Source organism: Numida meleagris, chromosome 1 (assembly GCF_002078875.1).
Source record: "Numida meleagris isolate 19003 breed g44 Domestic line chromosome 1, NumMel1.0, whole genome shotgun sequence".
Taxonomy (NCBI): Eukaryota; Metazoa; Chordata; class Aves; order Galliformes; family Numididae; genus Numida; species Numida meleagris.
In genome coordinates, this window is record NC_034409.1 from 112,450,027 (window position 1) to 112,462,371 (window position 12,345).

At 40.3% G+C, this 12,345-nt stretch overlaps 1 protein-coding gene across 14 annotated transcripts in view; it reads left to right on the plus strand.

Annotated features, from left to right (window-relative positions):
• DMD (dystrophin) overlaps window positions 688-12,345 on the plus strand; it is a 1,007,484-nt gene continuing 995,826 nt past the window's right edge. For 10 of the 14 annotated variants that reach the window (XM_021408061.1, XM_021408111.1, XM_021408134.1 and 7 more), the window contains exon 1: window positions 689-1,032. In XM_021408061.1, the coding sequence (XP_021263736.1) occupies window positions 990-1,032 (43 nt within the window). In that variant the 5' untranslated portion in view covers window positions 689-989. Of the gene's footprint in view, window positions 1,033-12,345 lie in introns of all 14 variants that reach the window. The other 4 variants (XM_021408144.1, XM_021408090.1, XM_021408081.1 and 1 more) reach the window with 4 other exon arrangements.

Here is a 12,345-nt window from a genome sequence, read left to right on the forward strand (position 1 = left end):
TAAGGAGGCTTTGGGCCAGTGCAGGGGAGGGGGCAAGCCCAGGTCCCACCTATTTCACCTATTTGGGATATGCAGCTTTTGAGACTTGGGAATTGAGGAATGTTTCCGTGCACTCCTCTGTTTCTTCTGCAACTTGTTCCCGGGCTGCGTCTAGCAGTAGTACTGCATGGTTTTGTTGGGAGTGGAAAGGTCAAATGTAAGTCAATAGTTTTTTTCTCTCCAAGCTGGTACAGACTTATTGCAACCTGTGTTTGTATTTACACAGTTTGGGAACAGCACTGTTTTCTTTTCTTTTTTTCTCTTTTTTTTTTTTTTTCCTCCCTCTGCTTAACAGAGTGGTTGGAATCCCAGAAGTCTGGGCTGGGACAGAGTGGCTGAAGGCCAGAGAGCTGCCACCCCCCTCCTAAACAGGGAAGCTTCAGTCTGGGGATGGACAGTGGGTTACTGGCTGTGGAGGGGGAAATCTACTACATAGGGGGCTCAATGCATCTAGGCAAAGGGGTCAGGAAATGTCTTCACTCCACTCTGCTGCATTAAACATTCCTTGGAAACCCACAACACTTAATTTAAATCCATTACACATGCCACCCTAGAAGCAGAGCCTTATATGTAGAGTGCATGGGCTGTCCTATTATGGGAAATCAGCTTCGTTTTGAGGGAAGCGCGGAGCATTGCTTCTGCGCAAGTCCTGGAATTTGAAACATGTAGGGGCCTCCAAAGAGCAGGGCACGAGTTACGGTGCCGGCTGGGTGGCAGCGAGGATCCCCGGCTCGCCCTGCCTGGCGCGGACCCTGCCGGCTGCATCCCACCGGGGCTCCCGCTGCGTGCTGCCCTGCAAACTTGCTGGGGTTTAGGTGGGGACACACGCGGCTGTCAGTCTGCAGGGACAAGCCTCATTCGAAAGCGACTGAAGCAGCAAAGTGGGAATATACTTTGCCAAGAAGCATTTTACTGTTGTTTTCTTTTCCTCTATTTCGTGGAGAGATTTCATGTCTGCTCACGTGCTTTGGTATGAGGAAGTGGAAGATGATTGTAAGTACGAACAGCCTGATGTGATTTATCACAATGTTCGCTCTGACAGAGCGGCATAGTCCTACGCAACCCACTAACAGCATGCATTTTTAAATGTTTACTTTCAGAGTCTAAAGGAGAGCACCGGGGGGGGAAAATGAAGAGAATTTTTTGGTCTCTGTTAGGAGGGTAAAGTCCTGTTCATTATATATAAAGGAAGTATTCCAGAAATAGTACTCAACTCCCCTTGGAATAAAAATAATACATTTCATCCTGAGGTTTTCCACTTATTGAAGAGTGGGGTTAAAAAAAACTATTGAGAAAATAGATCAGTATAGCTGAAAAAAAGAGTGTCACTGGGCTAACTGTTTGGCAACACATCAAAGGTGTAATCAATTGCTTTGAACTTTAATGTCATATGCCATTTCCCTGCCTCATGCTAACTTAGGCTGTAAGGGATCTCTCTTGTCACCGAGCTGTCTGGTGGCAGCCGAGCGAGGGGGTGGCAGCTGAGCTCTCCCATGCACTTCCCAGAAAAGAGCAGGCGTGTTTTCCAGTGCTTGTTTGTTAGTTTAAAGCTATCCTTTATGTGCAGCAAGAGGAAAAATGAGGACGCCAAGAGTAAGAGAATGAAGAGAGCCAAGAGTAAAAGAATGAGAGAGGGTTTTAAAATCCATCTACCACACGCCCAGACAATCTTTCTTCTCCCTCCCCAGTCCAGGCTTCCCAAAACAGATTGTGCTGAAAAAAATCCAAACTGTCAATATTGCCCAGACTTAATCTGTGGTCCCCACCCTCTGCTTTATAATCTATTTTCGCTCTTCCACTTTCAGAGTAGTAATAGAATTCCTGCTTTCCTGTTATTTTTCCAAGGCCAAGGAATATGTACACACTGTCATTTTCCCCCATAGCATAAGATTGGCTGTATGGCACCTCACTTCTGATGAAGCTTCCTGAAAATAATGGTAGATTTTGTGTCTTTGAAGCTAAAAACAGAAAATGCCAAGGTGCAGGTATGGTCTTATACCATAGTTCGCTTTCCTTTTTTCAAGATGAAATCAAATTACATTTTCTTGGTGTAAATTGCTGTAAATAAGACTTAAGTCAGTTTTGTACTGCTAGGAGAGGCTCAGCAGTGGTAGGACCCTTTTCTTGTTGGATACAATCCAACAATTCAAGAAGGGATAGAATTATGCATTCAGCATCACTATTTATTAAATAATGAGGCAGATGACTTCTGAAAATACACAGTACTCCCAAGGTGGGCTTGGGAGTAAGTTATGTTATGGGAATTTCTTAAGGAATTTCACTGTGTAGTGCTCAGCATTTTCCATCTGTCCTCTTTTGAGAGAAATGAGGAGAACTTGTTACCTTCCTTTTTCCATCAACTCTCTCTCCAGGACAGTCACAACATCAACCCAACTGCTCAGCCTCGAGGAAGAGCGGGAGCTGCAAGGGAAGCTGGGTGGGTGCTCACTAAGTAAGGCTGAAAGATCTTTGCTGCTTTGCACAGAAGTTGTAATTGCACTTGAAAGATGTAGTAGGTGAAAGAAAGAAAAAAAATAGCTGCGTTAGAGCTTTTGAAAAATATGAATAGCAAACCAGATTTGCATCTAGCAGATGAATAGCATTCATGACAAGAGCCATTAAATCACTTGCTAAATCGTGTCACATAACTACATTTGTATCTAAAATGAAAGGGAGCTGTCCTAGCTCTTCTTGGGAATTATTTAGCTGAATTGATTTCCTCACCTGTATCCTGACTCTTTTAAAGGGCAAGACATTTTTCTCAGTATAATTTGGTATCATGTTGTGAAGGTTTTTTATAGTTGCATTTCAATTAAAAAAGGAAAGCCCTTATCTGCACTGTTACAAATGTGTCTGAAATAATCCTGTCAAATTTTCCCCCAGCTTTTACTCAGGACAGGCCACTTCTCCCACCTGTTCTCTATGCTTGATTTGCTTCTTTCTCGGTATCCGATGAAAACTTCTTGCTCTTAGAGCTGAGAGCAGTCACTTATACTTCAGCTTTGCTTTCTTAAATCTATGCTTTCTCTTCTCAAACCCTCTGTCTACCTCTGCCTTTTTCTTTTCTCTCTCCCCACACTGCGGTATTGAAGGCAGGTTCTCGGTCTCCTGCTTTCTCTTAACTCTGATAAGAATGGCCTTTCACAAAGATATTCACCACCTTGAGCTTCATTTCTTTCTTGAGCCTTTCCACAAACTGAGTAGTTCAGCCTGAGTTAGAGTGGAAAATGCTTGGGGCCGTCTTTTCTGCAGGTTTGACAGTGATCCCCAAATAATAAAGTGGCAGGGAAATGAGATATCATCAATTTCATTTGGTTTTAATTAAGATGAGATTACTGTAAACTTAATCTCAGAAGCCACCCTCTCTGGGGTATTCAGTATTGTATGTGACATTTCTCTTTCTGGCAGATACAAGCCTCTTTTTGTGTCTTTAGTCTGAAATGGAACCAAACCCTTCACACAGGCATCCTCCTTTTCTGCTTGGATTTGCACAAAGTAGTGAGTAAAAATAGAATGAATAATCAAACTAGGGCCAGTGCAGAAAAGAAATGAAGCCTTCCTGAAATGTAGTGACCACAAAGGCTGTCTTAGCAGTTACGGTGTTACTATAGCAGGAGTCCATCAAGATTTGGGTTTTAGCTCAGGTCAGCAGTGCGCTGCTGAAGTGAATTCTCCAGTGTCTCTGCTTACCCCTGTGTACTGGTTGCTGTCCCAGACTGCACATGCTGCATCCCTCTGGGAGAAAGCCAAACTAGGAGATGATCTCTGAGAGCTTGGCCAATGGACGCCAGCTCTGCCACTTCAAAATAATGCTGCGAGGCACTCACACCCCAGGTTAGTGCTAGCATGTCAGCACCAGTTGCTTCACTTTGCTGAGACCCTTTCTGTTGGGCCATGCGATGTGTCAGGGCTGGAAGTAACTCAGTGAGATGGGAAGGCGATGGCAGCAAATCTCTTCAGGTAATGAATATGAGGAAAGTAGTGCTGGTGAAGCCTCTCCCCAGCATATGCTGTCCTGGCTTCTCTGACCTAGAGTCATCTCCTTTCCCCTCGTCCCCAGCATCACTGCTGACCCCACCTCACTCTAGGGCAGCATGACACAAGTGAAACTGAAAGTCCTGTGAAAATGAACCTCTTTACTATTTCTGAATGTGTATATATTATATATTTAAGGAAAAAGATTTAATTATGTTGCTAGTAGAATATACTTTACTGTATAGTTGCTGATCAGATAAAGTTATTTATAACTGAAAAGGTAAAATATTTGAAAAAAGAAAAAAACACAAAGCACATTAACCCTTAACTAATACTTTGAAATTATCTGAGCCTGAGATTTGTTCAAAGGGGGAAGCTTTTTTACATGATCACCCGAGGGACAGGATTAAGCTCATCTATCTTTGTCATGGATTACTGATAGACAAAATCACATTCAACTGGATTGTGAACCGAGCAGCCTTGATTTGAAAAGACTGACTTGTTGATTTTCACAGTACATTTTCAATTAAATGTTACCCAAAAGCTTAATCATCATTTAGGAGGATAACCACTGTACTGTGTTATAGCTAACCACTGAAAGGACTCCTCAATAAATTTAACAGAACTCCATAGCATCACAGTGCTGTCGAGGAGAACGCACTTGTGATAATACTGGATCACTGTCAGGGGAGGCAGAACAGCACTGGGAATTTTAAATAATTTTGCCTTATCAAAGCCTGAGCTTTGTGGAAAGAAGAAATGATGGTTATAGACTGTGGCTTTGCAGAGAGACTTGCCAGCTGGGCTGCACCAGAGAACGTGCTTGTTCATCTTCCCAGGAAAACATGTGGAGCGGATGAGATGTTTGTTTTGGTTCGCGGTACTCGCTGCAGATACTACAAAGCCTTGCACTCTGTGCTTCTTGCTGTATCTCATGTGCAACAGATTGGAAAAGATTTTAATGATGTGTTTTGAAGGACAGATATATGACTTTCTTAAAATTCAGACTTCTTCCTTGGTTCCAATTGCAAGTCCTGTTTTAATCTGTGGGTATTATTTAGAGCATGAGGCTAATTTCTAGGAGGTTTCCTGGTCCTTTCTTTCTCTGTTTTGTAAATAATCTAAATCTGTGAGATTAATTTTTTATTATTAGCTTGCAGTCTTTCATTCCTAAAGGGAAAATGTTGTTTGCAAATGTTGCAAGCATGTGTAGAAAGAAGTCTGATTTGAGCAAAAGAGTGTGTCCTTGTAATTTTGAATATGTACTTACATGAATATATGTTACATGACAACAATTAAGATAGCACATTTCTTGAAGGTATTTTTAGAGAATGATTATCTTAGCAGATAAATTAGCATAATTATCGTCATAAAAATGATAGGCGTGAAAGTTTCCTCATAGAAAAAAATTATGTAAGTATGTTAGTCCTTAGGGTGGATTTGTCTTCTGCAGTATTTTTCTGTGATGTATACCAATGGCTTGGAGATTCCTTTTAAAAAACAAAGAATAATATATGCTGTTTGTAGCTTGAAATTCTGCAGTGTGTAGAGATACAACCTAAATGAAGACCCAAACGAGGAACCCATTTTTCTTACCCTGCCTTTTCTAAAAGATCCTGGGAGACCCCTAGGGACCCGTGGAACAAGAGCCGTCCAAGTCAGAGTTCCAGGTGGGCTCATCAAATCCTCTGTGCCTGCTTCTTTTGACTGTATCATTTTTCTTGCTGTTGGTAAGGCTTGAGAAAGCTGTGAATCTCTTGCCCTCCAAATGTGTCCCAGTAAAAACAGCAAAACCTGCATCTGGTAACTCTTCATGTAATCTTAAAAAGAAGGCAGGCCAGTATTTACTTGCAGCATACACTGGATGAGATATGTACTACTGTCCTGATGGAAGACACCAAATACATGTTTCCTGCACAGTGTGGAGGCTGCCATCCCATGTGAGATGTCAGGGCTGCCAGTGTGTGACTGTGGGTCTGCGGTGCCCGCCAGGGGCCTGCCCGCCTCGCCGTGCCCCTTGGGGCCTTGCCGCATCTAAAATGGGCGCCCGCCACCTCTGGCTGAGCGCCTGCATGCACACACACTTGTAAGGGAAATTAGCCACGCTTAAGGCTTTTAATTTTGTGTAGTGCAGGGAATTGGAGGAATTTAAAGGGTGATTGGAATTTGACATTTCTGCCTCTTTATTCTGAAAGATACTTTGATTAAAGTGCTGGAAGGCTCGGCAAATGGAGGCGTTGCTGCTATTTCAGATATACTGGGTATGTGATTTGAAGGCAAGCCAAATCACAATGAGATGGAATAATGATGTCCTTGGTTTGTTTTTTTCCTTGGCACATTCAGGTTTTGATTGGATTCTGAGCAAGGCAACAGTTTTTTCTCCCGGAAAGACATGCTGGTCCTTGGGGGTTGCAGCCTGCTATCAAAGCACAGGCCTTTTCTTGTGAAGGTCATGGGTAGCAGTCACAAGAGATGAGAAGAAAAAGTAAAGGGGTGGGGGGAGGGAAAGGGGAGAAAAAAAGGAATATTTCTTTACTGGACCTAATCAGATACAAGATTCTTACATTTCTCTTATAAATATTCCTGCAGTAGCAAGTCCTGTGATTATGTTGACCCAGTAGCTGATGGCATATGCTTCAAAAGACCTGTGGAAAACTCTAGGGTTTCTGCCCATCTATCCTACCTCCAACCCTATTCCAGCTCTTGCAATGCATGTGCATTTCAGTAGTTCACATTTTTCTCTTAAAAAAAAAAAATAAAAAATTGCATGTTCCTTGTAAAAGACTATTCATGAATTATTTTCTCTCTGAACAAAGCTCACAGCTTCCCAGCTGTTGCTGAGTTGTTGGAAAAATTATTATTATTATTTTCTAATTCCTTTCCTTTTTTTTTTTTTTCATTTTAAAGATTGGTAACATCTTAATCCTAAAAATTAGGCTTTTTTGAGGTGTTAGAGAGCACCTCCTGAAATGTCTGGATGATGGACACTTTAAATAAGCTGATAGAATCCATGAGACATTCTGTCATAAACGAGTTATGCTGATGTTGGGAGTAACTGAGATTTGTGCCCATCTCCTCAATATGGGAGAAAATACTGCTAGATGTACAGCTATTCTGTCTGCAGCATTCCTGGGTTTACAAAGTCTGAGCCAGCTCCCCAGCCTTTCCAGGCTGTCCTACCTAAACCAAAGCTAATCAATTCAAAAGGAAAACATGAGGATATCTGTTCAGGGTGGCAATTGAGAAGGAAGGCAGCACTCCTTGCTGCAGAGACCAGAGCAAGATCAACTCAGGGGGCAGTGATCCTGCCCAGCTTGAAAGGGGCTCCTTAAATCTGCCCAACTGAAAACAGAGGAAGAAATTTGGAAGGGTCTAAGCTGTTATGGACAGATTATGAATTTGTAGATAGCCTTTCAAATTTAAATAAACCCAGTTTAAAATTTATGTTGTAAAGATTGTTAGCAGCCCAAAAGGAATTAATACTTTGCCCTACGCTTCAAGAAAACAGCAGTTCTTTTTTATTCATTTGACGTGATTTGCTGTCAGCCTCCTATCATGTGATTTAGTACGTGTTTGAGGCTTATTCCCTGCCGCACCGTTCAAAATCCTGCAAATTATGCTGAAAATAGAAATTGATATATTTTTACACCAAATTGTAAAGCCACCATTTATAAATGCTTGGTAGACTGATGGTTACTCAATCTCAAAAAATGTAGAAGATCCAGATTAAAGTGTTTGCTCTGCTTATACTGTTTACAGAGGAGGAAGCTTCAGTCGCATTGGTTGTTGAATGGAAACCAAAGGTGAAGCCAAGTTACTTTTCATGAAAAGGGATTCTTGTTTTCTCGCCAACATGCGAACAATTCCTTTTATAGTAGTCTGTAAAGGACAAGCATGTTATAAAGTTGATTCTGTCCCTTCTGTTCTTCCTAATAATTAAAAAGCTCTAACAGAGTAAGGAGGGAAACATAATACTGTGAAATAAATGTGAATTAAAGGAGCAGTTATCTCACAGTAGAATGTAGAACACTTAATGGGAACAAAAGTTTTTTCAAGATAGGAAATCATCGTGAATCTGAATTTTAAATATTTTTATTTAGTTGTTTAAAATTTCATGATGTCTGCAACCTTGCAACTGAATGATGCAGGATGGCTCTGTGATACTGATGTACTTTTAAAAATTGTTGCTTTAATCAGTCCCTTCATCTTTCTGTAAAACATTGAATTTGTACCTCGTATCAGCTTACTCTATCTGGAGTAAAAGATATCACCAGTGAAATGACATTTCCTACCTGATTGACGAAAACTTTAGAGACTGTAAGTTGGGGCACGTTTTTGCCTTGGGAAAATAAATGAGATTGCATAGTCTCTTTTTACATCCTGTCAGAAAGAAGACAAGTATATTCAGAATCATTCCACAAATCCTTCTATTTTTAGCACAATGACTACCTTAATAGGTTTTTCAACTGTTAGAGCTAAAAGCTGTAACTGGAAGTATGTTATGCTTTGAAACAAGGTAAATGTTCACCATTTTGTCTTGTAAGGACAAACTGGTCTTCTTAGGGAGAAATGCTGAATTATGGATCACAAACTCTTTCTACTGATACTGTTTTCAGCTCTCTTTATTTCTTCTTTAGACTTTCCCTTGTCCCTGTGTTATGCATATCCTTTGCTTTACTGCTTTTGTTTCTTTAAATAAATATTTTCCTCCTCCAAGGAGACTTGCTAGTTTTTGCATATTATCTTAAGCTGACTTAACAGTCATTTTGCCAAGTCTTCCCAGCTGTTGCTACTGCTGAATTGATTCGTTTTTCTTATGACATGTTGTAGACAAATGTGAAGAAGAGTTTACTTGACCAGTAATCCTCCCTTTAACTGAAGAAAGGACATAGTTTGAATGATGTGGCCAGACATATTTTTCCCTAAATTTACCTGTTGTAGGCATAAAGGTTTTTTGACTCTTGCCTGGGAAATTCTCATCTAGAAAGTGAAAAATATCCTGGCCATAAATAGTAGCCAAGGGATTCTGTTTCTCCTGGTGCAATAAGTCAGTCTTTGGAGGTTTTTTCACCGATGAGAAGCTCCTAGGAGTTGTTACAGCTGTCTTGGAATACCTCCAGAAACTATTGCTCAGCCTATAAACTGATGAAATTTCACAGAGTCACAGCCCAGCCGAGGCTGGAAGGCCCCTCTGGAGATCATCTAGTCCAAATTCCCTGCTCAGAGTAGGGTCAGTGAGGGCAGGTTGCTCAGGGCTGTCGACTCAGGTTTTAAATATCTTTGAGGATGGAGACTCCACAATCACTCCGGACAGCCTATTCCAGGGAATGATCACAATCACAGGAATATTTTGGTATTTTTTTTGTGTCTAAATAGAATGTCCTATGTTTCAATTTATGGCTGTTTATGATCCTGTCAGTGGGCACCAAGGAGAGTAGTTTGACTCTGTCTTTTCCACGCATTCCAATCTGGTAAGATCCCCCTGAGCCTTCTCTTCTCCAGGCTGAACAGTTTCAACTCTCTCAGCCACTCCTCGTAGGAGAGATGCTTCAGCCTGTTTCATTTCAGCATCCTTCAGTCGATGCCTTCCAGTATGCCCATGTCTCTCTTGCACTGGGCAGCCCAGCCCTTCTCAGCACTGGAAGCATCTCACCAGAGCTGACCAGAGGGGAAGGATCACCTTCTTCCAGCTGGCAATGCCATGCTTAATGTAACCCAGGGCACTGCTGGCCTTTGCTGCAAAGGTACAGCTGACTCATATCCAGTTTGGTTGGTTGAAAAAGTTATTCTGTCCACCTCACTGGCCATTTACCTAATCTGTACTCTGTAAAAATATGGTTATTATTCTGAAGACTCATTGGCAGTTTACTCTTCAGTGCAATGATGCTTTCAAAGCCTGACAGACCTTTAGTTCAAATAAGTATAAACACTGAGATTTTAGGTCTTGTCTCTTGAATTAAAAAAAAAAAGACAAAAAAATATTAAAAAATAAATAAAAGTAAGCCCCTTGAGATGTTTCTTGCCTTCCAAAGGCATGCACTTAACCAGTGCCCTTAAACAATGTAATTTCTCTAACGGAAGAACTGTGGTTAACTTTGCAGATTAAACCTTTAGACGTAGATAAGTTGTTTGTTGCATCTATTTCCTTATCTTGTTATCATCTTCTACTACAGTGTTAACTTCTGATTATTCCCAAATATTTAAAAGTTAAAAGAAACAAAAAATGTACCAAGAAATTCAGAAGTCTTCTAGTGGGATTTCTCCCACTTCGGAACCGATCAGAAACTTTTATAGTCTTGATTCAGAAAATTGTAAGATCCATTTCTGTACAGCAGCTTTTTATCTAGAGAGAGGGTATTTTTGAGCCAAAAAGGATATATACTGCTTCCAGGATTCCTTAAGTTGATTCTACCTCTTTCAAAGTTATATTCTGTTTCAATTTTACAGCAAGTGAATTTGCCTAATCTCTATTTTTATTTTATTTTATTGTAATCCTTTGTATTCTAATTTGCATCCTCTGGAGGCTATTTCTTGGTCTACAGCTATATCCATGGCTGCAGCCATTCATGAGAAATTGCTTTCAAAAATCCTGTTATGTCTTTCTCGCACAGAAACAGCACAAAATTCTGGGATAACAGCCTGAGGCCTTTTCCTAATAAACACCAGAGATTATGTTATGTTTGTTTGCTTATAATGATGTATTGCTATAGTAAAAATCCCTATATTCTTTTCATTTTCAGTGTTTTGTTTGTTTGTTTGTTTGTTTGTTTTGTGAGAATCCATTCCTGGGGAGTTGCTGTACCTGATTTCAGAAGATGCTAGATATGCTAACAGTTATCACTGTACTCTATATTTTATGCTATCTAGAGCATACAGTTTGAAATAAAAATGAATGTGTCAACAGTTTGCTATGTAGATATGTAGCATAGTCAATGTGTCTATAAGCATTAATTGAATATTAATTGCTGATATGCTGTGCAAAATCCTGAGGTCAGAAGGGGATTCCAAGTTTGTAATCATTGTAGCTAAAACTTTGGGTGTTTCTGAAGACAAGCACTAAAGTTAGGTTGGCAGAAGACAGCAAGAACGTATTTCCTAGACGAAGAGTGAAGTGGTCATTGCTGTGGCTCAGTCTGAACTTACAGCTGGGAACAATCAATGATATTTCTGGAAGGAGAGTCCTAGAGATGAATTTAGGAAGCTTCAAGCACTCTGTACAATGGTGGTCACAGTTACTAGCTGTTAACGCAATTGTCAAAACATCTAGTTATTTTGAAGGGTATCACTGGATTCTTGGTAACATGATAGGGAAGGAAATGGAAAGAAGATATTTTAATAATTACAGCATTAACTCAGTAACAAGATGCATGTATTGTGAAAAGTCTCAAAATTGATGTTTATGAGGAAGCAAAAAGGCAAATAACATCACTTTGGTTTATGTCATCATATAGCTATGATTCAAATAAATTAATAATCTAACAGTAACATAATCTATGTGAAATGAATGATTCAATCATTATAATTAATACAGATATAACAATTGAAAGTACTATTTGTGGGAAATTGTATGCACACTTCAATTAAGCTTTGATATAAATGCAATTTAAAATGTTACTGCAGATTAAGTGTAACACTCAAGCCTGACTTCATGCAGAGAAACCTTTTTATGGGGCCTTAACTATTAACAATATCATTATCATTTTTAACAGACAAAAGTGTCAGTGCTGTTACATAGCTGGAATTGCACCAGAAAATCAGCGAATCCCATGTTTTAGAGACTAATAGCACCACTAGATTTACAAAATAATTACAAGAACTTGTTTTGATGATGGAAATATTATGGTAAACGGTGGATGCCTTTCAAAGATTGGGGCTGTTGGAGACTGATGGAAAAGCAGAAACAAGAAGGCTGTATGAAACTACATGGGGATGTGTCGAGTAGAGGCAGAGAAGCAACCAGCCGGAAGGCAGACAGAGAGGGCTGGTGGAAGGAGTTGAGAGGTGAGAAAGAGAGGACAGCCATGGAGCTATACCAACATAATGCACGCTTGCAAGGAACTTGTATGAGAATAGAAAGTACAGCAGACACTTAAGAATTACAAATAGGATTAGCAACTACGGGAGATTATTCTTCTATCTTAATTTCTCATCTGCATCTTTTTCCCTGTGTCTTCTCACCTGGCTCGCAGGTAGGTTTGCAAGACCTTGCTGATGGAGTTGCAACTTTCACGAAATGTGTGAGGTGATAAGCATGAGCAAACACATGTTTCTAACTCAGAGACCATCCCAGTTCTTTCCTTCCCACCATGACAGGCCTGTTTTATGGCCATT